A 26376-nucleotide genomic window follows, 5' to 3' on the forward strand; every position below is an offset into this window, starting at 1 on the left:
TTCCTTGCTCCAGCGTTCTCACTGGTACTGCGTGGTACAACGAGTGGGAACAAACATAACAAAAGCGGTTCTTCTCATGGGGAACGGGGCCTCTGTTCCCAAGCGTGGTGAAACGACTTGTCGTATACGGGGGGGAGGGGTGAGCAGCGCTGGGGATGCCAGACCTGGACCTGCCGAAGGACTTGGAAGGGCCCATGCCGCCACTAGCGTCACGCAAAGCGATTTTGTTCTTTGCAAGTTGGGTCATGATCCTGGTGCCGGGCACGGGACGGGTCATCTGCCCGGAACGGGAGGGAGACGTGACGTGGTTGAGTCCAGGCTGGACGGATGGAATTATTCGGAGCTCAACACGTGTACAAATTGCCAGGTCGTTTTGGAGTCTCTCAATTCCTGAGCATGTCTGCATTTTATGCGAAATGTTTTTTGAAACGTTGGCTGGTTTTTTCTTTACTGAATGACCAGCAAGGAGGCTACTTGCTTTGTTTCAGGAGTGAAATGTTGAAGTAAACTATTGGTGTGCACTATTGATTTTTCAACTGGATCAAGAATCTTCAACTTAAAAAGATGAATTTGTATCAAAATATATTATTTAGATTTTTTGTTAAATATTTAGCATTTTTTCTTTTTTTAATTTCTTTGTTTTTAAAGACAATAATCATATTTCATTTCATATTTTTATGCAATTTATGTATGAACATATATATATATATATATATATATATATATATTTACACACATGTGTGTGTACTTTTGTTTTTGCACATACATGTATATTTGTTTTTGTTTATTTTATTAATTTAAAATAAATTATGAAGTTATTCGCATTATAATTCATTGTGATTTATTATAGCAATAAATAACAGTAGCTCCTATAGTTATAATAGCAATAATCTATGGTAACAATGTCAATGTAGTAACACTAGAGGTGCATGTCTAAATCACAAAAAATAAAAGCTTGATATATATGTATATAGAAAGAGAGAGAAACATTTCTTATTCTAATACCATGGAAAATTAAGTTAAATCTTAAATTTTTGTTGTAGATTTTTTTTAAGAATTAATTTAATTCATGAATTTATTACTTTTAGCAAATATTAACTTGTATATGTTGAAACTATTATATGGATTTTATTTCCTATAAGCTAAGATGATTGATACATATATAATAATTTGTAAGAAATAAGTTTCTATGGACAAGCAATTCATGTTGCTATTGAGTTATAACAAAAAACATTTACATCTAAGATTGTATTATACAAGATCTGATGATAAAAATAATACTAAGAGAAATAAGGAGAATAATAGTAAAAAACACATGTAATATCCATGAAATTTACATCATATCACTTGTATATATATATTTTTAGAGTCAATAGAAGAATGTGTTTATTGCAGTACATGCCCTTTTTTTTTTAACAATATGTTGTTAATTGATATGTAAAAATTGTTGAGAGCTACTTAAAGCTATTATAATAAAATTTTCAAAATAATTGTGTAAATTTGTACTAAGGATTAATTGTCTATTCTTCAAAATAATAGAGATTTGATTATATATTGTTTAATTTATTTTTATTAATCTTTAAAATAATAGAGATTTGGTACATGTCAAAAGATATATTTTTGTAGCAATATTCATTTATAAATAGTCGTTTTTATATATACCAAACATACCAAGATGCTATAAGTCTTATTTAAATTAATGAAAAATCAAGAAAATTAATAATTTTTATAAGCAATTTATACTACCTAAAATTTATAGCAAGTTTATGAAAGTTCTAAATGCCTAAAAACTATCTAAATGTTGTTTCTTGAGCATTCAAGCATCAAAAAGTTGAATTAAAAATATGAATAATCAATTACAAATATTCTAAATAAATTATTATGCATGTTTATATATATTTTTAATATTTAATTTTAGATTATGCCTAATTCATTTTTAGATTGTTCTATATCTAAATGAATCACTAAAATATAATTATAATGACTATTGCATAATTAGAATGCTTATAATGTCTATTGTCAAATAGCTTTACAAATATATCTACAAAGATCATGATTTTATAATTTTATTTATAAATAAGCATAAAGTTTAAAATAAAAATATATTTTTTTAAAATAAGATTTTTAATATTTAAATGATACAAAATTTATATTTTAAGCAATTTAAGTTTGAAGTTTTAGCAAAGAAGCTCTATTTTCCAATAATTGCAAACTCACCTCTTAGATTAATATTTGGTCTATTTTGTCCATTACAAAAATATGAATGAATTATTAGAAAGTTAAATTAATTAAAATTAATGGTTATATATATATATATATATATATATATATATATATATATATAAGAGTTGTAAAACAAATATAGGATATTCTTAGAAAATATTATTTTAAAGAATTATCTTTGATCCATAAAAAAAATGAAGGAAGTAATACTACTACTACTACTACTACTACTACTTAGCATTACTACCACTACTATTATTATTAAATACTACAACTACTACATAGTAATACTAAGTAATTGAAATAAATATTTAATAGAATTCACTTGATTAATAAAAAATAAAAAAGTTAATGATAACAAAGCTATTATTTATAGAAGTAGAAAAAACTTGGAATAAAATTTATTTTTATTAATGGTCCTTTTATTACAAAAAAAATCTCCTTCTATGAATGTTTTTAGCTTATTTTCAAAAGCAAAAAACAAATTGGAATATACTACTTGTTAGAACAAACAAATTCAATGGCATAAGGTTAACTAAATATTAAAAAATAGTAGGAAGAAATAGATAAGAGAGACACTTTGAGTGCAACCATTTAAAATAGAGTCATAACTTGAACTCAATCTATAAAATTGGACTACTTCAAGCTCAAGTAGTCATCATATTAGACAATTTTGAACTAGTGCAGAAAGTATGATGGTAGTGAATACAATCCAACTCAAGATAGAATAGCACTAGGCTAAAGGCCATGTATTTTTGAATACATGTGTAATAAACAAAAATTATTACTAAAGTGGTGGGCATGCTACTAGTTCTAGACATTTTATAAAATTATATCTTATGCTTATTTCTTATACAAAAGCATGAATAGTAGAATAATAATTACATCATTAGATATTTTTATCTTACTACTAATAAATACAATGACTATCTATTGATTTTAATATATTCTGTACAACTTAAATAACTATAATAATTATTTTTATTATAAAACAATCAACCACAAAAAGATTGCTTAGAGCTTTTATAATCTTGGTATGAGATAAGACACTAATGACTTACAAAGATGAATACATATGATGCTATGTGATGTAATGTCAAGGACAAGAATTCGATGAAAAAGCAATTCAGTCAAGTGAGCCTTCATTCAAAGAAAGGTAACAAAATATAAATAAACAAGTATGTATATTGAAAGAGAAACTGGAATGGCTATTGCCAAAAGACAAGAAAACTAGAAACCCTTGAAACTAGACTGGAAGCAAGAAAGGAGTTGACAAGAGTGAGGAAGCCTTCACTCTTGTCTCTATATATATTATCTAAATAGGGGCTATGTGACGACGTTCTATAGGACCTCCAATATGTGTTGACTTTATAGGACACATGCCTTGACTTACAAGGCAAGTTTTTCTATGTGTGGGCCACATAATTAGTTTGATCTTCAAGCTAACAACATGTGTGGCACATGGCCAACTTGTTGACCACGTTTCTAATCCAAAAAGTCAATTAAAGATACCTATAAAGTCAAAGTAGCATCTATGAAGCTTCTAGGAAGCTTCCATATTAAATACTATAGAATTAACTTACTTTTATATACTTTTACTTACTTCCACCTATTTGTATATGTAATTATTAGCTTACATGAGTATGTCCATGACATTACCTCCCTTTCTAGGGACGAGTTCTACGACGAGCAGTCATCATATGTTGAAGAAATCTATAATGCAACGAATTGTATTCGCCACATACTCTGATCTTTGTTCTCTTCAAAGATGATTGATACGGCCTCTCAACCATCGGTAGTGTCCCATACCATGGGGGGAAGACCACTCAGTTATTTGATCATTGTTGAGGCCTTCATAACTTCCTTCAAATAGAACATTTGGAACACCATCAAGAGTTGTTCCTACCTCTAGTAAAATCACCAAACATCAGAAGTCCCTTTTCAAATCGTGATACCAAACGCATTGTATCTTGCCATCTATTCGAAGAAGAATATGTCGTTCTTGAAGATCTTCATCTCGATTGTATTGTCTTGAAGGTTGTGACAATCGTAATGTCTCATGTAGTAGGTCAACAGATGAAGGCTCTTGAGCCGAATCCGTTGGTTGTTGTATCTCCATCTCCTGAGCGTTACAACTACAAAGAAGCTATGAATAAGGATTGAAAGTAGAATGTTATCTTGCCTAAATGTTTTTTCTTTTATAAAGAAGATTTCCATCTTGATTTTGATAGATATACTCAATAAAAAGCCTCCATCGCCTTTGCTGCATTTGTAAGATTCTTTATTGGCTCCCATGTGCGTTCATTAATATCATATCCATGCCAATGGACAAGATATTCCAATTTATTTTGGCGTCGCCTTGAATCTAAGACTTCTTCTACTTTAAACTCTTCATTATTGTCCATTTCTATAGGAGGAGGTAGAGCTTGTCATCTTCTTGGTATGTCCATTGTCTTGTATGGTTCAAGAAGAGACACGTGGAATACTGGATGGATTTTCATTGACTTCGATAGATATAAACGATATGCAACTGGATTGATTTGTGCAGAAATAGAAAATAGTTCAAGTCTTCGATAGTCCAACTTAATACAAGGATGAATGATCTTGATATTTTGACAAAGTAGCCATACCTTATCACCTAAGAAGAATGGTGGTTGTTCCTTTCGATAGACATCCACATCGACCTTTTGTTGTTCTTGAGCCTCTTTTAACTACGCCTTCATCGTTGCATGTAGCTTTGAATGAATCGCCAAATCTTTTGCAGCACGATTATCAACATTTGAAAAGTCAAAATATCAAGTTGTGGATGATAACCAAAATTTACAAAGAAAGGTGTTTATTTTGTAGAAAAATGTATGGTGTTATTGTAAGCAAACTCTGCCAATGGAAAAAGAATTGTCCAATCATCTTGTTGGTAGTTAATGATACATCTTAAATATTGTTTCAAAACTTGATTAACATGCTCCGCTTATCCATCAGTTTAAGAATGGAATGCTGAAGATAGTTTTATATCCACTTTTAGAATCTTGAAAAGAGTTCGCCAAAATCTTGATACAAACTGAGTTCCCCTATCTGATATAATATCCTTGATTAATCCATGATAACGATAGATATTGTCAAGAAAGAGCTTAGCTGTTTCTTCACATGTGATAGATTTTGTACATGGTCCAAAATATGCCATCTTGGTAAAACGATCTACTATCACGAATATAAAATCATAAGAACCTGAGATTGGAAGATCCATGATGAAGTCCATAGAAACAGAAGACCATGGTTGTTCTGGAATGGATAATGGCGTAAGAAGTCTAAAAGGTCGATGACGAGGAGTTTTTGATCTTGAGGAAACATCACATGATTGTACAAAATCTTTGACTGCCTTCCACATTTGAGGCCACCAAAAGTCCCTAGATATCAGCTCCAAAGTCTTATTATATCCAAAATGTCCTGCTGCTGGGAAGTCGTGACGAGCTTGAAGAATATGTAAACGTGCTTCTCCTTCTGGAACATATAGGCATCCTTCAAAATAGAATAGGTTATTCTTGAATTTAAATTTAGAAGAATCATGAGATTTAGAAGAATTATTCTTGATATCATGAACAAGAAGGTCTGAAGACATACTTAACTAGACTTGCTTAAAGAAAGTTAAATTAACAGTCAATGTTGATTTTATTGCTCGAAGATGAAATTACTCCAACTTCAAGAGAACCATTCTTTGTTGCTCAAAAGCTGCATCTCCTTCTTTTGGTGCAAGATAAGAATGTCTAGATAAGGCATCAGACAAACCTTGTTGTTTTCTTGGTCGATAAGTGATGATGAACTCAAATCTTGATAAAGACATGCTCCAACAAGCTTGACGACGATTTAATACACATGTTGACATAAAATACTCGAGGTTCTTGTGATCTGTATATACGATGATTGGACTCAAAGCACCTTCTAGATAATGATGCCATTCTTAAAAAGAATCCACAATTACAAGAAGTTCTTTGTCATGGATCTCATAATTGATTTCTGCTCCTGAGAATTTTCTTGAATGAAAGGCTACTGGATGAAGTTTGTCATCTGTTCCCATTTGTAATAAAATCGCATCTAGAGTAAAGTCTGATGCATCTGGTTCCATAAAAAATGCTTTGGAAAAATCAACACAGTACAAGATTGGTGCAGAAACAAACGCTGTCTTCAAAGATTCAAAAGCAACTTTCGCTTCTTGATTCCATTGGAGTTTGTCTTTATAAGTCAAACGTGTAAGTGGAGTTGCAACTCGAGAGAAGTCCTTGATGAAGATCCGATAGTAATTGACAAATTCTAAAAAGCATTCGACATCTCTTATCGTTTTTGGGATCTTCCAATCTATAATAGTTTGAACTTTCTTAGGATCCATCATAAGTCCATCATTTGAAATGATATAACCTAAAAAATCGACTTGAGTAGTGTAGAATACACACTTTTCTATCTTGGCATAGAGTCTAGCATCTCTTAATTTGTAACAAATAACGAACATGAAGTTCATGTTCTTTTGGATTTTTAGAATAGATCAAGATGTCGTCTAGATAACAGACCACAAAATCATCCAAAAACTCTCGAAAAACATCATTCATTAGATGTTGAAAAGCTGTTGGTGCATTTGTAAGTCCAAAAGACATGACGTTGTATTCAAAATGTCCATACCTAGTTCGAAACAAAGTCTTCCATTGATCTCCTTCTTTCATGCATATTAGATTGTATGTTCCCTAGAGATCTATTTTTGTATAGATCTTAGCTTAATTCAATTGATCAAGAAGTTCAGATATTAAAGGTAGTGGATACCTATTCTTGATGGTAATCTTGTTGAGTCTTCAATAATCAACACACATCCGCAATGATCCATCTTTTTTCTTCACAAATAGAATTGGAGCTCTTGCCGGAGATTTAGAATGGCGTATGAAATTCTTGGCTAGATTTTCTTCAATATACTCCTTGAGATCAGTCAACTCATTTTGTGATAAACTGTAGATTGGTTTGTGTGGCAGTTGTGCTCTTTCTTGAAGGTCAATTGAGCAATCATAGGGACGATGTTCCGGAAGTGTATCCGCATTCTTTTTTTGGAATACATCTTGAAATTCTCGATATTGGCTTGGAATACCACTTGAAGTGTTACCACCAAGAGAAACAGGTGTGGCATAAATAATATATGGTGATTCTTTCATAGCAACATGCAAGAAAGCTTTTGCACCTACAAATACGGATTTAATTGAACTGGACTTATGACTCTCTACTTGATTAACTACACTGTTAGTTATACTTTTAGAGAAAGTAAGAGTTTGGGAAATCCAATCTATTTGAGGGTTGTATTTTTCTAACCACAATAAACCTAAAATGACTGGATTAGAAGGAGATGTAATGATATTAAATACTACAAAGCGATTATGACTATTGATTATTACTTCTATAGGAAGGGTTTCTTGAATAATATCTCTAGAAGACAATGGACGACTATCTATGACTTCTACATGAACAGGTTTAGTTTTCTTTAATAAAGTTATGCTATGTCTTTTAGTAAATTCTTCATGTAAGAAACGGGCCGAGGCTCCTCAATCTAAGAAGGCAAAGGCTTTGTAATATTTAGGTCGTAAAATAACATTTAATGTAAAACAAGAAGAGGGCTCTGAGGAGAGAATAGGACCTTTACTAGATGTTGTATAAAGTTCCAGCCGCACGATCCCTATTGTAGCTGGACAAACTCGTTTTTCGACATATTGGCTTCTTTCATAGCCATACTCCTCATTTTATGATTGCGTCATTTTTTTGGATAATGTTGAGCTCTATGCTTTGGTTCTCCACAATATAAATATAATCCTTCTTTACGACGATGAGTCTTTTCTTGCTCAGTAAGAAGTTTGAAACGTACTGCATCAAATTGCATATCCTCTACTTCCGAATGTATGTATTGAAGAGGTGTTGGTGTTGCCATTGAATTATAGTAACGTTGAGGTCCACTTGTACGGTTCTCAGATCGAAATCCAAAAAGATGATTGTCGCACTTCATAACAAAGTCAATTGCTTGACTCAATGTTTGAGGATCAAGTAAGTTGAGCAATAATTTTTTTATCTCATATTATAATCCATAGAGAGATTGGCTAATAAGTGCAACATCATCCCACTTAATATCAGTTGGAAGTTGTCAAAATTGTTAAGCGTACAACATTACTGATCGATTGTCTTTTCATAAACTACAGATCTTATTGGTTGCAACACGAATTGCATCATGTTCTCTATCCATAGATCAAAATTCTACTAAAAAAGCTACTAAATTATCCAATATTGGATCTCATCATTCAAGAAAAGATGAAAATCATGATAGTGCTGAATCTGAAAGAAGCGTACTAATGAATCTAACTTGTGATCCTAGAGTTGGATAGCTTTGGGATTAAAGTTCAATCACAAGTTACACTTGATTGATAAATCCTCAAAACTTAGATCTGGTGCCATCAAACTTCTCGGATAGGATAATTCATAGTTCTCTAATATTGAAAGGGCGTTCCACCATAGGGGAAAGGACATGGTTTGGTGCAGATGTTGAAGCAGCTCCAATGATTTCTATATCTTCACTTCCTCACAATCTTGTTGCTCCTTGTGGTGGTAAATTGAGTTGATGCATCGTAAGCATTAAGTCCCTCAATTGCTCTTACATTTGTGCCATTGCACTCTTCATTTCAATAAGTTCTGCTATGATAACACTTAGAAAAGAGAAGATGTCTAATATCGCTCAAGACAAGTAGAAGATAGGACTTGAGAACAAAGAAAATACTAAGGACAATATCAGTTTAGAAGAGGGTAATCCATAACTTCTAATATGCTTATATCTTATCAAGAAAAAGGGGGTAATCCACTCTTAATCAAGAATAGACAAATCTTTGATATTGTAGGTGTACTCTTGTCAATTTGTCAAGGATAAGAATTCGATGAAAAAATAATTCAGAGAAGTGAGCCTTCATGCAAAGAAAGGTAACAAAATATAAATAAACAAGTATGTATATTGAAAGAGAAATTGGAATGGCTATTGCCAAAAGACAAGAAAACTAGAGACCCTTGAAACTAGACTGGAAGCAAGAAAGGAGTTGACAAGAGTGAGGAAGCCTTCACTCTTGTCTCTATATATACTATCTAACTAGGGGCTATGTGGCGACGTTCTATATGACCTTCAATATGTGTTGACTTTGTAGGACACATGCCTTGACTTACAAGGCAAGTTTTTCTACATGTGGGCCACATAATTAGCTTGATCTTCAAGCTAACAATATGTGTGGCACATGGCCAACTTGTTGACCACGTTTCTAATCCAAAAAGTCAATTAAAGACACCTATGAAGTTAAAGTAGCATCTATGAAGCTTCTAGGAAGCTTCCATATTAAATACTATAGAATTAACTTATTTTTACCTACTTTTACTTATTTCCACCTATTTGTATATATAATTATTAGTTTACATGAGTATGCCCATGACATATAAATGATGTTGATTATTCTTTTTGAGTAGTGATTTTTTGTTTAATTTTATTATTAATACAAAATAATATAATAATATAATAATATAAATTATAAGTATAATTATAAAATATTTTTTATAATGAATCACTATTAGATAATTAAATTTTATTGTAAAAAATAATTATGGCAATCCTATAGATTAAAAGAAGGTAATAATATAGAACTTTATAATATATATTTTGTATCGAATAATGATATAAACTTATAAATGTTGATAAAGAAAAAAATATAATTTATATTCTAAATAAAATTACAATGTCAAAAATATGAGTGGTTTGATTGAAAAGATGTATGAAAATATTGTTGATTATCAAAAGTATTGGAAATGTATCAAATGTTGTAAAATTTTGTTGACAATCTATTCAATTTTCAATGATTTAAATCTTCCTATTTTACAATTTGCATCTTTAAATTGATTTCGAATTTTAATTTATCAAAATATTTTTTACTAAAAGATAGAAAATTATATCTATCAAATATTATTTTTAACATCTTAAGCATAAATCAAATATTTTTTCTTTGCCTAATATCAAAATTTGGAATATTTATATTGTTCCTATGAAATATATATAAGATGCTTATGTAATGGCAAACAAATAGAATACTCTTAAATTAAAAACATTAAACTGAACTTTGCTTGATAGAAAGTCTTTTAAATTTCAATTTAGATTATTATATTTATATAGTGAAATTGATTTTTTCAAAAAATTCACATGGTATTATTCTTCCTATTGGTCTTTGTTAATTATATCCTTAATACATAACAAAGGGTCTGATGCCCTTACTAGTTGTTACTATTACTTCTATTAATAATTGTATAGTTTAATATATATCTATATTCAACTTACACAAATTTATAATTTTTTAAAGACTATATATATTTTAGCTAAAATTAAGATTAAAATTTTTATTTATTTATTTATTTATTTTATTTTTTAAATTAAAAATCTATCTGAAAAAACAATGCTTTTACTATACTAAAAGAAATTAATATTCAAAGATTTTTTTTTGATTAAGCGATATAACCAATGTCTATTAAGTTCAATACTATATATATACACATATACATACACATTATTTTTATATAGTATATCAGTATTTTTTATAAATATCTTAATAAATCTATATTCAATATCATAGTACTCTTTCACAAAAAAATAAAAAAATAAAAAAATTACACTATTATTTAAAAAGAAAAAAATTCATCACTCCAAAGACTATCAATCTAACAGTACTTAAAACAGATAATGAAATTCAGTAAAAATAAAATTGAAGAAAATGTGTTGCAAGAGTTATCACCACCTTATTTCATCCACTTTTCAGTTTGACCCATAGTTTACAAGTGATTTCTCATCACTTGGGAACGACAAATATCATCTGAAGTCACTTTTATGACGAAAGGACGAACGAAAAATGAGATGACGATCTGCATTATGGAATGAAAGACGAATGGTACCACTTTTTCGTACGAATAAATTCGCGGTGTGAACGGGGTCCTCGGATTAGGGTTTCGGGGCCGACGTCTCTTGCTACTTGTGGTACCGGCTGAAACTGATAGGGTTCTTTTACAATCTTCCTCAGCTTGATGAGATCGCCTCCTTTGCCGTTACTCGTCTTCCGCGCGTAGGGTTCGCCACCAGTTTCTGCGATGGGTAATCGTCGCTCACTCTCCGTTTCATATTTTCGATCTATGTTTTACCTTCTGTGTATGTTTGCGCACGCGAGTGTTTTGGGTACCCTGAGTGTAGTTCTTCAATCATTAGGTCGATACAAATGCCTTACCTTGAGAAAATTTTTATTTGCCTTTTATTATTTGTGTTATTTATTGCAGCCAAGATCAAAGTGCATGAGCTCCGCGCCAAGAGTAAAAATGAACTGCTCAGCCAGGTGTGGTTTCTTGCTTGCCAGTAGTTTGTAGGGTTCTCTCAATCGTGGGTTAGGCATTTTGTCCAGGCTTGTCTACTAGACGTCCTAATCGCATGGATTTGAAATTATACTAATGGTTGCCTTAAAACCTCGTTTGACTTTTGAAATAACACTGTTGTCCTAATGCACTGATTTGGTGGATTGCACGGGTGCATAATCACAGTTGAAGGAGCTGAAGGCCGAGCTCGCTGCCTTGAGGGTTGCCAAGGTTACTGGAGGCGCTCCCAACAAGCTGTCTAAGATGTAATTTGCTCCTGCCCCCCCCTCGCCCCTGATTGATTTTTTCACAGGAGAGTAATTGCGCTGGTTGACTTATCTACCTTTCGCTTAATTTCCACTTCACTTGTTAGTACTATTATATAGACCTTTACTAAACAGGCGCGCCGGATATCCAATCAACATAAATTGATATGGCATTTTATTCTGTGAGCGGGGCGTTTTTATTGTGTCACACGCTCATGATATCTAACATGTTTTAGTTCTACCTTTCTGCCATGATTCATACTCGTACCATGTAAGAGCTTTCGATTTCTTAATTCGAGTCTTCTCTAGTTCGGGGTTCTTGTCGCCGCCTTTTAGAAGTTATTGTCCTCACGATTGACGTCATGTTCTTGTTCCTGCAGCAAAGTGGTTAGGCTGTCGATTGCACAGGTTTTGACCGTCATCTCTCAGACTCAAAAGGCTAGCCTTCGTGAAGCTTACAGCAAGAAGAAGTACCTTCCGATTGATTTGCGCCCAAAGAAAACTCGTGCTATTCGGAGGAGGTTGACAAAGCATCAGGTATGTTCCCAACCCGAGGATGACTACGACCTGAAATTAGGTTATGATTTGTATATGGCCACAACCGTGTTCAGATTTTTTCTACTTCATTACCTGTTCGTGGTGTATCGATCATACTCCTACCAGCTAATTGTGTTTGTTCTGATACAATGTTAACGTTCATGCAGTCTTCGATGAAGACCGAGAAGCAGAAGAAGAAAGAAGCTTACTTTCCGATGAGAAAATTCGCAGTTAAGGCTTAAATTCTCATGTTTAATATGGTACTGGCTTGTCATGTAGTCTAAACGCTGGCATGCGACTTGCCTTGTCAACCGTGTAGGCGATTGCTTGTCGACTCTCAAGAAATTTTGATACTCTTTTGTTCACATATTTCTTCTATGGACGAAGAGAGGAACATGTTACTGAGTGGAGCTGAATTGTCTTAAGATTTCCCGGAGCACCGTTTGGGTTTTTAATCATCTTTTTGTTTAAAGTTTTTCACACAATCTTTGAAGTGTATATTACATTTTGCTTCATTGTTGCGTAGTATAAAACGACAACACGACTCAATGTAGCTGAAATTCTCACATGTTCGTTCGATGATGCACAAGCTTCTTTTGTTTTTCTATAATTCGTTTGAGAGGGCGAGTGTAATCAGGCTTTTCTTCTGTGTCCAATCATGAACTCCTGAGTGACTGTTTTATAGTATTCTCGGAATGGATCCTTGAAGAAGCACATTACAATGGTATACTCTGAAGATATGTAAGTTTCAACAATTTCAACCTGCAGAGCTTGATTCATGATTCGTCATGTACAACTTTTGTTTACAAACCACCACAGAATCACCGAATCACCAGTTTGACTAAGGTCAATCAGTCATTAGGACTCCTTTAGCTAATGTAATGAGGTTCAATGAGTATTGTTACTGAACTCATCTTCATGCTTCAGGAGTTCAACCAAGTTGTGATGCATTGGCTATTTCTTAGAATTGCATTAACTATTACATCCTGAATGATTATAGTACGTGGTCCCTCAAGGGTACATAATTTTATGGGTATTCAAATAGAATTATGTTGATTGAACACGCACTCATGTGTTATCCAGCATCATAATACTCTTGATCTTTTCAGGAGAGTACAAATTTGACCCCATTCTTGAGATTAATAATATAATCAACTATTGTCAACACATAAGTCTAGACTCCTGAAATAACATGTCAGCTTTGGACAACATGTAGGGAAACACTACATCTAGATGGAAAGTTTATCATGATAGATTTGGTTTTACAACTTGCTTCACATGATCCTGCCTAAAGTGTTAGGAAGAAGTATAAAGTTGAGAGTGATAAACAATGATCATTTCTTTGGCTACATTAAGATTTGTTGAGCACCAGTATTCAAGTTTGTATTTCATTCTATCAAATAAGAATTGATCCACATCTACGGATTGAAGGGATAGGACAAAAGAGGTACTTAAGAGTTTGCTAAAGTTATTGGATTATGCCCAAGTTTATTGAAACTCATAGGTCCTCGTTGGTTGTATAGTCTTCTTGTATTGCCAGTAAGCTATTGATTTTGACTAATTAATCTTCCGTCCTAAAGCTAGATTAAATTAGTTGAGAATATGGATAAGATTGTTGACATTGACTTTGTTGATTTTGATAGTTTTAGTCGAGTCATCAATATATTGGCATATAACTTTTTGATTTGTGTGCTGTAAAATGTCTATTCAAAACATTTTTTTAGTTTGACTAACATCTTGGATAATAAAATTTAGGATATTTTTAACTATGATGAAAAGATAAGGAACTAATGGATATGTTTGTCTATAAGAAATATATTTGTATGATTGTTATTAAATTCAACTATTTTAAATACATCCAAAAAAGAGATTTTTATTAGGAGGATAAATTTGTTGTGAAAGTATAGCTTGAAAGATGAATTTCTATGATATTTTGTTGTATGCCTTTAAAAAGTTGATTTTAAAGAGAAGATGAGGTTATTTTAAGGTTTTTGCTTAGTTGTGTACTTCTTAATTAACTAAGACATTGTCCAAGGCTATTGTTTAGTTGGCACAGATTACTTTTGTAAAAAAATTATAATTTATTTTGAAGTACTTTTGCATATATTTTATAAAAAGTGTTTAAAAATGTAATCAATTTTCAATTACCAAGTAAGATTTTATTCTAACCTTTGTAAAGAAGAATGATAGAATCAAAAATAATTATTTAGAAAAAATAACCATTTTAGATAGTTTTGTTTATTATTTGAATATAATCTTTATTTATAATATCTTATTAGATTTTGAAAAATTCTATGTCTGCATTATTAGAACTTAAAGCTTTGTTTGTTGCCACTTTGTTAATAGTTTTTCTAATTCATTATGATTGAATCATAGAATCAAATCTATATTCATTATTATAGTAATTTTGCTTGAGACCAAATTCAATAAAGAGGACAAAGCTTGAAGACTTTCAGAAATAAACAATTATAATAATTTGAAGAAATAAGTGTTTGAAATAAAGGTCCTAAACCCTGACTTAGTTGTATACTAGAAAGACCTTGTGCATCCTTCCACACAAGTCACTCCTTGTTTCAATATAATTACTAATTTGATTGTTAAGAATATCTATAAGTCTACAAAATTCTTACTTTATAATTTTTCTTCTATGAATTTGGTTACCTTTGTCTTGTTATGATTGGTCTTAGATGGATGAAGTTATGTACATAAGTGCTTTAAAGTGCCTCAATCAATGGTAATTTTTGATATAGTATAGAACTCAATAGCAGAAATTGATTTGGGTAGTGGTGAGTGATTGAGAATTTGTAAAGTAGACACTTGATGGTGATCACCATACCAATTCCTACATACTTTGCCTTTATTTTGGCAAGTTGTTCAATATTTTTACAAAATTTTGTATAGAAAAATAGTATTGCCAAGATATCCTCTATACTTATTTTTGTATTAACTTTAAAAGAGGAATAATTGAAACCTCTTGTAACAATTATCATTGTTTCCTATAATATTAATTTGCTACTTATTAATGTTGTTAGTAAGAATGATAATGGATCAAAGGTATATGGAACTTGTACCAAATTTCTAATTTTGTAGTTGTTTCATCAAATAGTCATTGGATTGCAATAGGCTAATGCTATGATAATATAATTTATTTCAATATTGAAATAAGCTGTTTTTAGATAAGCAATTGTATCTACATGGTTATCCTATAAGTTATTAAGTAAGATTGGTTCTTGATGCCTTTGATAGTTTATTATGGATAATAATATTCTAAACATATATTTTAAGTTGAGTATAACTTTGAGATGAATATGCTAAAATGATATTAATTCTATTGATGCTAAGCTAAGTTTTTTGGATTTCTTATTTTCTAGTCTATTTTGATTAAGTTCCAAAATTCCATGGATCTAAGTAATTTTATTATAAGGTGCAAGTATAGATTTACAATTTATTTCTAAATTTATTTATTTATTATTTATTTTCTTTCTTTTCTAAAATCCAGTTTGTGTCTTCAAAGTCTATTTCTATCTTTCTATCTTTACAAATTAGAGAGTTGTGAGATTTACATGTTGTGCTAGGAAAAAATTGTTGAATTCTAAGTATGCTATAAAGACCTTGTTTTATTATAGTAATTTTTGTCAAAAAAAATTCTATCTAGTATAATATCTTAAAAGTCATCAACCTCTATGGTGGGATTTAAAACAATAATATCTGATAGTAAAAAATCATACACTTAATACCAATATTACCTAAATTTGTATACTTGATTAAAAAAAAATATTTTAAATTAATTTGAATGAGTCATACTACCAATGTCTTCTTTATTTTATAAGATCTTCTTTTTCTTGTCAATAGATTAATTAGTATTTAGAAACTTGTGCTTATTTTATCTAAATAAAAATATAATTAGTGTGACTTATATATATATATATATATATATATATATATATAGATCTTTTGCACTATTTACAAACATTAACTACACTTGTACTCTTTTAGCTCATGTATTGTTTTGAAAGAATATAATTACTATTAGTAATAAGATTAACATCTTTTTTGAAAGCCATCTTAGTATTAGATTCAAGTCCTAGGTGGTTGATAGTATATTTGTATTATTTCTTTTATTTAATATACTTTAGATATATCTTTCTTCTTGTGTTAATTTCCAAGTTAATACTTTTTTATTTTTATTATGCAATTTTTTAAAATTATTATTATTATTATTATTATTATTATTCAATAAAAAATATAATATTTTTTTTAAAGCATTTACCTAAATTTTAAGTACACTACAATATAAAAGAGTTGTATAAATTTTTTAACATTCTTTGGAACTTCTCTAAGTATGTTTCTTACACCAACATCAAACTATGCAGCAACTTGCCTAAATTTTCTTTGCAAATGTTTAAATGTAATTAATATAAAATTAAAAAAAAAATAGAACCAAAAAATATTTGTCATCTTATATAGTTATATATTTGAGGTATATGGTTATTTGTGCTTTTTTTAAAAATATTTCTTCATTTTTTCTTTTTGAACTTGTTAAAAGATGATTATATTCCTGTAAAAATATTGAATTCTTATTTATATAAGATTTTATTACTATAAAATATGATTAGAATTATGTTTATGTTTATGCATACTTAAATATTTTAAAGCACTAGTTCTTAGTTTATATATCAATTTTTATTATTTTTTGTATTTCACATTGTAATTCTATAATATTTATATTATTTTTTAATTAAAAAAAACTTTTTTTTGTAATAAATCCATCTTTTATCTAGATTTTTGGCATTTATTTTGATATATTATTTTTGTTGTAATTCTTTGAAATTTAAAAACTATATATATATATATATATATATATATATAGTTTTATTTAATAGATATATAAGATAAAATAATATAAAAATAAAATGTTTAATTTTTTAAAATTTTTTAAAAATATTTATATTCATATAATACTGATCTTGTTTTTAATACTATTTTGTGCTATTTACATCTTACATTTCTAAAAATAGATTGATGTCAATAATTTTACCTATAATATTTAATATTCAAATTAATTACAAGCTTAAAGAGCTTAAATGGTTCATTTATAATTTATAAGTTCTTTTAATCAATTTTTTTATTCTTTTCTTATTTATTAATTTTTTGTTTAATTAAGACATTTTATTGTGATATAGTGTTAGAATCTAACAAATCCTTTCTTAGTTCAAATAAACTATTTTAATCATTTTGTTTAATAATATTTTAATTCTAAAAATATTATATATATATTTTTCTTTTTTAAAAAATATAATAAAAATTATTTTAATGATATAATTTATTACCTGATTATTTATTTTAAATATGATAAATTATATTTATTTTTTTACATGAATTTTTAAAATGATTTAAGATTATATATATATATATATATATATATATATGAGAGAATATTAAATCAACCTCTCTAAATCATAAATCAAATCAACTTACTTCTATAATTTAATCTTTGTGACTACAACAATAGAAATTAATCCAAGATCCTCCTTAAGAGTAAGGAATTTGTAATCTTTCTTGCATTGCCTTGTGCTTGCTATTGCCTTGTGCTTGCTATTGCCTTCTGCTTGCTTTGGTTTTGAAGCACTCTTGGATTCACAATTCTAGTACACATTGTTGAGGCACATCCTCACCAAATACCATCTATCTCCCTCCTCACTCCTCCCTCTCTTCATTTCCTCATGCCATAAAACATGGTTGTTACACCTTCAAATTTGCCAAGAAATCAAGGAAAAATCAAATTAATTAGTACATAGGTTTTATGTTTCCAAATTAGAAAAATAATCACAAAAATTGAATCACAGGAGAAAAGTTGATTCAAAGTTTAGGTGGATTAATTTGATATTCCCCCATATAAATATATACACATATGTCCAAATTATATAAAATGATAAACATACTATTGGTCATTCTACAAAAATGCGAAACACCTGCATAAACCAAAATAAAAGTCTTGCACAAATTTCAGTAAAGAGCATCAATATTTTTAAGTAAGCTGAATGCAAAATTGCTCATGTACTTCACACCCACAAAAAAGAAAAATTATAATTGTGTATCATTTCAAATCATGCAAATACACTAGACTCCGTGTAGAAAAAATATACTGCACATCAAGCATTCATATCAGTGATTCAAATCCACACTTCAGCTGAATGAGCACTCGGGAACGGTTTCTAGGCTTTGCTGGGTGACAAAAATTTACTATTGCTACCAGGCTCTTCTATAATGATATTTCCTGCACTGGATCAACTCTAAGCAGATGCTGAGGAAGGATGCTGACAGTTGAAGGCTTAGAATCTGGGTCCAATCAATTAGTGGGTTCCACAGATCTAGTGGGCTGCTGCTACAGAAGCCACGCACTTATGCCGCCTCTGATGAAAAATGATACAGAGAATCTCCTTTAAACCACAACGATTTCAGTTCACCTCGCCACCACCCAAGTAATAGCACCGTGCCTGTTCACACAAATGGGTCTAGTTATATACTTGAAAGATACAGCCTAAACTCCAACAGTAATCTTGACCTGATCAGTGGTGTCTGCAAAAGAACGATGTGTGTGTATATATATAGATATATATAGATGTGTATATAAATATTGAAGTAAACTAAAAAAAAGCTGCAAGAATATAGCAGATTCATGTATGGTAAGCAAGCTTCATATACCGAGAGTACACGGCACGATGTATAGAAGTGCAGGCTGTCCGCTGCCGTTCATAGCGTTGAGAGCTACGTATGTCAGAAACAAGCCTGCGAGATCAAAGATAGAATAGGTACTGAGAACATGCGTACGAGAATTCGGTCATTAGAAAACTACATTGTGAACTAAAAGTGTCGACAATCAGGAACCAAAACGGAACATCTGTTTCGTACCTAGTCCATAACCAACTGTGGCCCACAGAAAGTAGCCCCGGAGCAAACTCTTTCTTGCAATCCAGTCATACCTGCCACCAATAGCATTCATCAGTAACAATGATCGAGGATTTGTGAATTATTCACAATGTTCACACAACACATCTTCCACACTGCGCACAATCGCTATGCCTCACACTGCATTAAGTACGACACAGGTCAGGTTCGAGTCGGAAATCAAGTATTAAGCAAGGTAGAGGTTACACCCATCTTTTCAGCAGAAAAGACGAAGTGGATCTTTGGCACACCTCTCTGCTAATATGTTTCTAGCGGCCATAATTGAACGCAAAGAGAAAGGTGAAGCATCAAATTATGGTCAAACTCTGTGATGTTAGATTCCAAGTACCGTAGGCAGAAAGAAATCAGCAACCCTGGCAGGAGAATGTCACCAAAGCCAATAATACTGTAACCACCCCAAGGGTCATACAACCTTGGGACCTTTAAAAGCATTGGTATGCCTTCGCCGTCACCTTTGTCTCCCCGTGCTACCTATGACAAATAAATGGCCCACATGAACCTAAGACTGCATATGAGAGAACAGAATCTCATGGAACTTACGCCTCGAATCATACGATTCTTTGTGTCACCACCATATTCCGATACATACTGTAAGATTCGTGAGAGTTTCCATGGCCGTCCACGTCTTATGGGTTAACTCGGTTAAGCCTACTGACACAATGACAATAGAGGAGTTAAGTGACATACCACTATCATCACACTCTCGTGAAAAATTTTCGGCGAGATGAACACCCAGAAAACGTCATAAAGAAATGCACAGCTCAGCAATATTGTAGAGACCTGTGTAAACAAGCGAAAGCCCACATGATGCACAGATCAGTTTACAATCGTAATTGAGGTACACGTGCTGTCCCTTTGACTGTTCGCCTTTGAGTGGTATACTATATTTGTCCGTGGAAGAAGATCGAGAGTTCTATTTAAATTAAATAGCATACCTTGATATTTGGGAGATGAACAATCTGAAGAACTGTAAGAATAAGTGCAACTCCCTGCATGAGAGATAACGCGAGCAAACACTTGATCAGAGCATCTTCTTTCCAGAACATGTCAAACTAAGACCCTATTTTAAGTCAAAATGTTTTCTTGAAATCCTCCAGAAGATAGTACACAAGGTACTGCAGTAAATGAGATGTGAACTATAAGTAAAATCCTCAATGCTTTTTAATTGATAAACCACCGAACACTAATACAGTCCTGCGGAGACAGCTATAAATTCTTCTTGTGTAGCTCCCATCTGAAATCCCGTCTTTTTGACATCACGTGCTGTCAAAAAGACAACCAAAATGTTGTATTGGGTATAAGAGGATTTTATCCACTCACAAGAATGTCCTGGCCTATCCAGGCGTATGAACTAAGACGGAAGTAGCCCCAACCAACAGAAAACGTGAGGCAAAAGGGTGACAGGCATAGAGCAAGGACTGATACTGCTCCAATAAGAGGTACTTTGATGAAGAAAGTCCCTGCTTTCGGAAACCACCTGTGAAATAATCACGCGTCATTGCCTGATTAAAAGATCATCAAAGGTTTCATATTCGTCATTTGCGCGTATGAGGTAGAAATAATGCCTTAAAGAACAATCTTCTGAAATAAACATGGAACGTTTGAAAACAATGTGAGGGGCATCGAGTACCTGTACAGAAGGGATACAAGACAGGTCTGCAAACCCTGAAATAAAATTGACATCACATGTTGTTAAAGGTTAAAGAATAGCTGAATAATGGTTTCTGAAACGCATCTCGTGCACAACAATTCGGCTGGTATCTGAACAGAAGGCTTCATCCAGCAGATTTTGTCAACCGTGACAGAGCAAACCAAGGAACATGGCAAGCCAAGTCGTTTTATCTCCTTACCTCGAAGCCACCGATACAGAACAGGATAACCAACACCCGTATAAACCAATCCGACATGTAGAAGTAGAGAAGCATCAAGATAGCTGAGGCCAACAACACAAATAGCACCGCCGAGAACTCATTGATATCAATTGTATCCTTCGAGTACTTCTCAGCATCATGTATTGCTGTCGTATCCTCAGCTGGAACCTCTGGTCGTTCTTGCTGAGAGACAAAGTTGTGCTAGGATTAAGCTTAAGGCGAAAAGCTACACAAATTATAAACTTAACAGAAAAAAACAATGACATCGTCTTCTGGTATGCAAATGTTCTGATACTATACTCGCAGCCTCTGTGATCAAAATACTCCCATATTCGAAAACCGCATCATGAACACCATCAGCTTGTTATGCTAAACAAGTTTATGTTGCGCAGAACGTAATATGATAATGAACTGAATAGCTCAATACCTTCATGAGACGGTTGTGCTCTTGAGCAGCTTCCTTCGCAGTCCAGGCCGACCAAAATGAGGCACTCAAAATGGTGCCCACAGCCATCAACCATAAAAACACCTCTGCTATGTCGACTAGTGTTCTTCTTGGAGAATACATCACCACTCTCACTGAAAACAACCAGAAACAGAGATGACATACGTCTCCAGGAAACACATCAAAAGAGTCCAAATAATCACTAATCCAAACATGTAGACGACGCCATGATTGAGCCTCAACTTTGTCATGAATTCAGTGTTCAAATCAGTACAAGAATCAAGCACTGGTTTAACTCTTATAACCAAGCTCACCGAGGATGTATTAGTACCTTCTTTTCCAAGATTTAGAGCATCCTCCAGATTGTTTCCAGCTGCCTTTGGTAACATGACAGATGGAATGGTGATATCTGTAAAAGTACTGTTTTCAGAGCATACCATCTTGTAAAGCTCTGCAATCACATTGAAAGCTGCTCAGACAAAATTTTCTGCCAATACTATATCGTATGCTCATATCTGAACCCTTTTGTAATTAAATAATCCCCGTTTGATCTCTTGGTTGATCCAGCCACGACAATTCATCTCTAAGGTAATGGGGGATGAAGTTTATGACCTAAGGTTTGATTTTAAAGCTTCAAAATAATAAAGAGAGTTAATTCTAAGATGAATTCTTGATGAAGCGACAACCGTTCATATTATCATGTAAAAGAAACAAGTCAGGAGATCATGCACAGGGAAAGGATTAGACAAGAGAACCTTGTTTATCGTTCACAACAAGAAGTGCAACCGCTCCAGCCTTCTGCGCCACCCTCGCTTTGGTTGTGAATTCGCAATTTCCACGTCTAACCAGGGCTGTGTATCCCTGAAGCTGCGAAGGCATCAGACAATAAACATCCGCTGAGCAGCAAGATTACTCATGATCACACGACGGGCAACGACGCGAAATGTTATCAACAGAATCCAATGCATTGTTTCCTGTATCGAATTTCTATTATGGAGCTGTGGTGAGAACTCTTTGCATTCACTATTGCAAGCTATCATATAATAAAAACCTCTAAGACTATCTAAATAAATTCCACTCACGCCAAGGTCATCAGAACTCACTGGTTTGATAGAATCTGTGCAGGCATCCTCAGGATCTAGCTTTGCCAGTGGGGCACTATGATCTTGTTCAAAGTCGGTGATAAGCTCGCCGAATTTTGCGCCCACACCCACAACCTCTGGTTCCTCTAGTCCTGCAATCCAGTTCCTAACTTTAACCTGCACACCCAATTCACAGTCAGTTTCTTGTTCCTCCTCTACACTCTTGCACAATTTACATAGCCTTCTCTTGCATTCCAGAGGCGGTGTTATGCCGACTGTTTCGACAAAGCAGATTCTTATATCCTCTTATTTCATATGTTCAGTTTATTGATGGCAAACTGCAAGTTACATAGGATTCTCTCTGTAGCTTAGGAACATGGGTAAAGGAGCGATTCCCCTCGTTCTGTGTAGAAGAATTGTTATGGGCGGGGCTGAAACATGGTATGTAAGCGTGGTATTTTTATCCTGTGGATGGAACATTGTGTTTTCCCTACCACGCACTCAAGATTCGGTGAATAACTTTTGTACATTGCAAACCGCATACGAATTGTTGCCCGCGACAATGTCAGTCGTGGACTTCAAAGCAGTCCAAGAAGGGAGAGAATGTGTGTGTATAATATCTAACTAATCGGCAGTCTTGAACACAATTTAATGCTTCGTGGAGTGATCACTAACTTGCGCAACATTGCGAATCAAGCTGAACAATGGCTACGAACTGCTAGTTAGAAATTAAAAAAGAGGCGAAGACATAAAGAGAAAGGAGGAAAAAAAAACAAAACAAAACAAAACAAAACAAAAACAAAAAACACATACGGATGAATCGAGCACAAGAGGAGCCGACTTACAAGAACGAAGCTGTTGGAGCAGCCAGGCTGCGACGGGGCCATCGCATCGTCATGCTCGATGTCGTCCGCGGAAGCAAACTGCATAAGAAAACTAACTAAGACAAGCAGAACCAACATTAAGAACACCCTGTTGCAGCAAAAACATCGTCCCCGAGGCTTGCCCTCCATAGCTCTCAAACTCGAGCAGTCCAAACAACTCTCCTTTCTTTGTTATTCAGTTCCGGCACCCGAAATCGACACCACTTCAAAGCCCTTAAACTGACGACCACCAGCCCAATGTGATGATCGTCGTCACCCCCGCTGCCGAGTTCACTCTGCTCGTATTCCGCACCACCATGACCACCCTTCCTAAGCCAGTCACACCTGATCCATTTCTTCTACCACCCCCTTCTCTTCCACTTCTCACCCTCTGCTGCTTCTCCATGGAATAACATTCCCGACTCTCCAATAGATACCGCCACCTCCCCCCTGCCAACTTGGACCAAACGATATCACTACCATCCGCGCAATAAAAACCACCAGCAATGTGAAGCAACGCAACCCAGCAGCAGATGGCAAGGGCGATGCAGGGGGGAGGGATTTGCAGAGTAGCAGGAGCTGGAAAAGGACCTAGCTGAGTGCTTCGAGGGATCGATAGAGAAGCATTGGGGAAGGTTTACTTAATTGGGAGGCAGCAACTAACTGGTTACTGCCACCAAACATCAACCCACATTTCTGACGGAGTCTTCCATCTGCTGTTACAAATGAGACCATCGTTAATTCTGTCGGACTCCATGCAGTCAAACCCCTCACTTCCGACGACCCCTTTCCACATGCACTGGCTCCGTCTTCTCAATCCTTTATCACACACCGGCCACCCTCGTCGGATCATCACCGATTTATCTTATCAGTCTGAATGTCAATGTTCGCAGGGTCTTTCCCCTAAATGGTGCTCTTCGTCGTAATAATTCCAATACGTTCATATCATGTTCGAAGAGGGGAATCTTCTCGCTGCAACAATGTTGACGGTAACAATTGGTTCTAGTATCAAGCTTTTCAAACTTTGAAGGAATCGGTGAGATCGAGTCCGCTGTCGAAAGCCTAGAGATCAGATAGTCAGACTCGTTCGGGAACCTCATACTTCCTGCAACGTTTGGTATGTCGTTGTCGACATCGATCATGTTCTAAAACTCAAACCAGTTACGTTGACGTGCTTAAGACCAACATCGACACGATTGGAAGAATTAACCTCCACTTATACGTGCTAAAAGGAAGTTTAAATCTTTATGTTCAAACAACCTAATTTCGATTTAATGAATGCCCAGATACACCCCTCTTTTGGCTTCTAACTGGATGGGACACGGTTTCGAGTTTTACATAAGTAGTAAATTATAAAGAAGTGCACAGAGTACTTTTTCTACTTTAATATCAGCAAACATAGTTTTCCGATACACGCTAAACGTCTGCAGATAAGATGGACTGAAGATTGGAATATCCCAATTGGGATTTTACAAAATGGTTTGCTTATCGACCTTGTGTTGAATCATGATTTCACGGTGAGGAAACCTTTGACTCGGATTCGGGAATTCATGTGGTTATGGTGTGTAACACAGCTTCGCTACCCTGAAAGCGAGTGCAGGCTATACTCGAGCCAAAAATCCAAGCGCAGTGGGCGTGTCTCACCCTATTGTCAGGATGCATTTATGACCCCCATCACGTCATCTGTGCTGCAGAATCGTCGCTGTCGACGGGCATGTCGCTTGTGTGGAGCCTGCAGTGCTGGCGTGTGAGGCACGATGGGTCAGAGCAAATCTTGGGACTGCGTTCAATGTTTTGGGTTTTTGAGGTGATCGAGGTGCTTCTCAGATCGGTTGCATCTACAGTAATTTCTTCCTACGAAATTGCAGTATCCTTGCATGTGGACTTCGGGGCTGGCCACAGAAATTAGAGACGTCCTCGATTACAGCAATTTTATTTCTGTAGCGATCAGTGTGTTAGTCGTATGCACCCGCTGTTTCAAGGAGATCCGAGTCTGTGCCTGGTAATGGCTGCATCTCGGTGTCATGTGCGCAGGGTGATGAATTGGACGATATTGCAATGTTTGTGGACTCTGGACTGTACAGCATTAGGCTGTGAAAGCGCAAACTTGTTTCTGAAGCTGTAGTGTTCCCTTTCCTCTAGCTTTCCTTGTCAATTAACTTCTCGAATTCCGAGAAGGAGGACAGTTCTTCCGCGACCAGGATTATATCAGCCCTGGGGCTGGTAGAGGGCATATCGAAGAGCTATCACATCACATAACTTCGTTCCTTCAGATGTTCGGAGCATTCTCGGAAGCTTGTTGCACCAGTGGACACCCAATTGGAGGAGCTCCTCTTCTGCATTCAATGAAGGTTCCGATTTCCTTCTCTCGAACTGATCACCGCATTTCATCACTCACAATGAAAGGAAGTTACTAAAAACACGAATCTTTTGTTAGAGGATGGTGCTCTTTGAATTGGTAGGGTTGGGATTTGGTACCCAAAGTGACGGTGCAATATCACCTTTTTTTGTTGGAAAAGATGGGTCCTTTAGGTCGGCGTTTTGAACACCTTGTCCCCATCGGTGAAGATCAAGAAGTTAGAATCATGTGCTCATAGTGAGCAGCAATGCAATTGAATGAAGCTGATGAAATTTATAATTGAATTCAGAAATGGTGGATTGTGTCAAATGTGATACGGTGTGACTATACAC

The 26376-nt window shown here is 33.9% G+C and overlaps 2 protein-coding genes across 2 annotated transcripts; one reads left to right on the plus strand and one right to left on the minus strand.

Moving 5' to 3' along the window:
• Positions 1-11323: 11323 nt before the first annotated feature.
• On the plus strand, positions 11324-12820 carry LOC112280881 (large ribosomal subunit protein uL29). The gene is made up of 5 exons (XM_024516793.3): positions 11324-11401; positions 11581-11636; positions 11839-11918; positions 12299-12455; positions 12623-12820. Exons 1-5 carry the CDS (start codon positions 11398-11400, stop codon positions 12695-12697), a joined length of 372 nt encoding a protein of 123 aa, XP_024372561.1. The 5' UTR covers positions 11324-11397; the 3' UTR covers positions 12698-12820.
• Positions 12821-18587: 5767 nt separating this feature from the next.
• On the minus strand, positions 18588-24669 carry LOC112281763 (signal peptide peptidase-like 2). Its single transcript, XM_024518636.3, has 14 exons — positions 23668-24669; positions 22844-22999; positions 22496-22607; positions 22072-22191; positions 21723-21874; positions 21275-21478; positions 21055-21089; positions 20745-20901; positions 20360-20413; positions 20112-20204; positions 19753-19895; positions 19368-19438; positions 19161-19244; positions 18588-18952 (listed from the first exon to the last, which is right to left on the minus strand). The coding sequence occupies exons 1-14, from the start codon at positions 23833-23835 to the stop codon at positions 18858-18860; spliced, it is 1644 nt and encodes a 547-aa protein (XP_024374404.1). The 5' UTR covers positions 23836-24669; the 3' UTR covers positions 18588-18857.
• Between the last annotated feature and the right edge of the window lie 1707 nt (positions 24670-26376).

The sequence above is a fragment of the Physcomitrium patens genome, chromosome 4 (assembly GCF_059467195.1).
Source record: "Physcomitrium patens ecotype Gransden chromosome 4, ASM5946719v1, whole genome shotgun sequence".
Lineage (NCBI taxonomy): Eukaryota > Viridiplantae > Streptophyta > Bryopsida > Funariales > Funariaceae > Physcomitrium > Physcomitrium patens.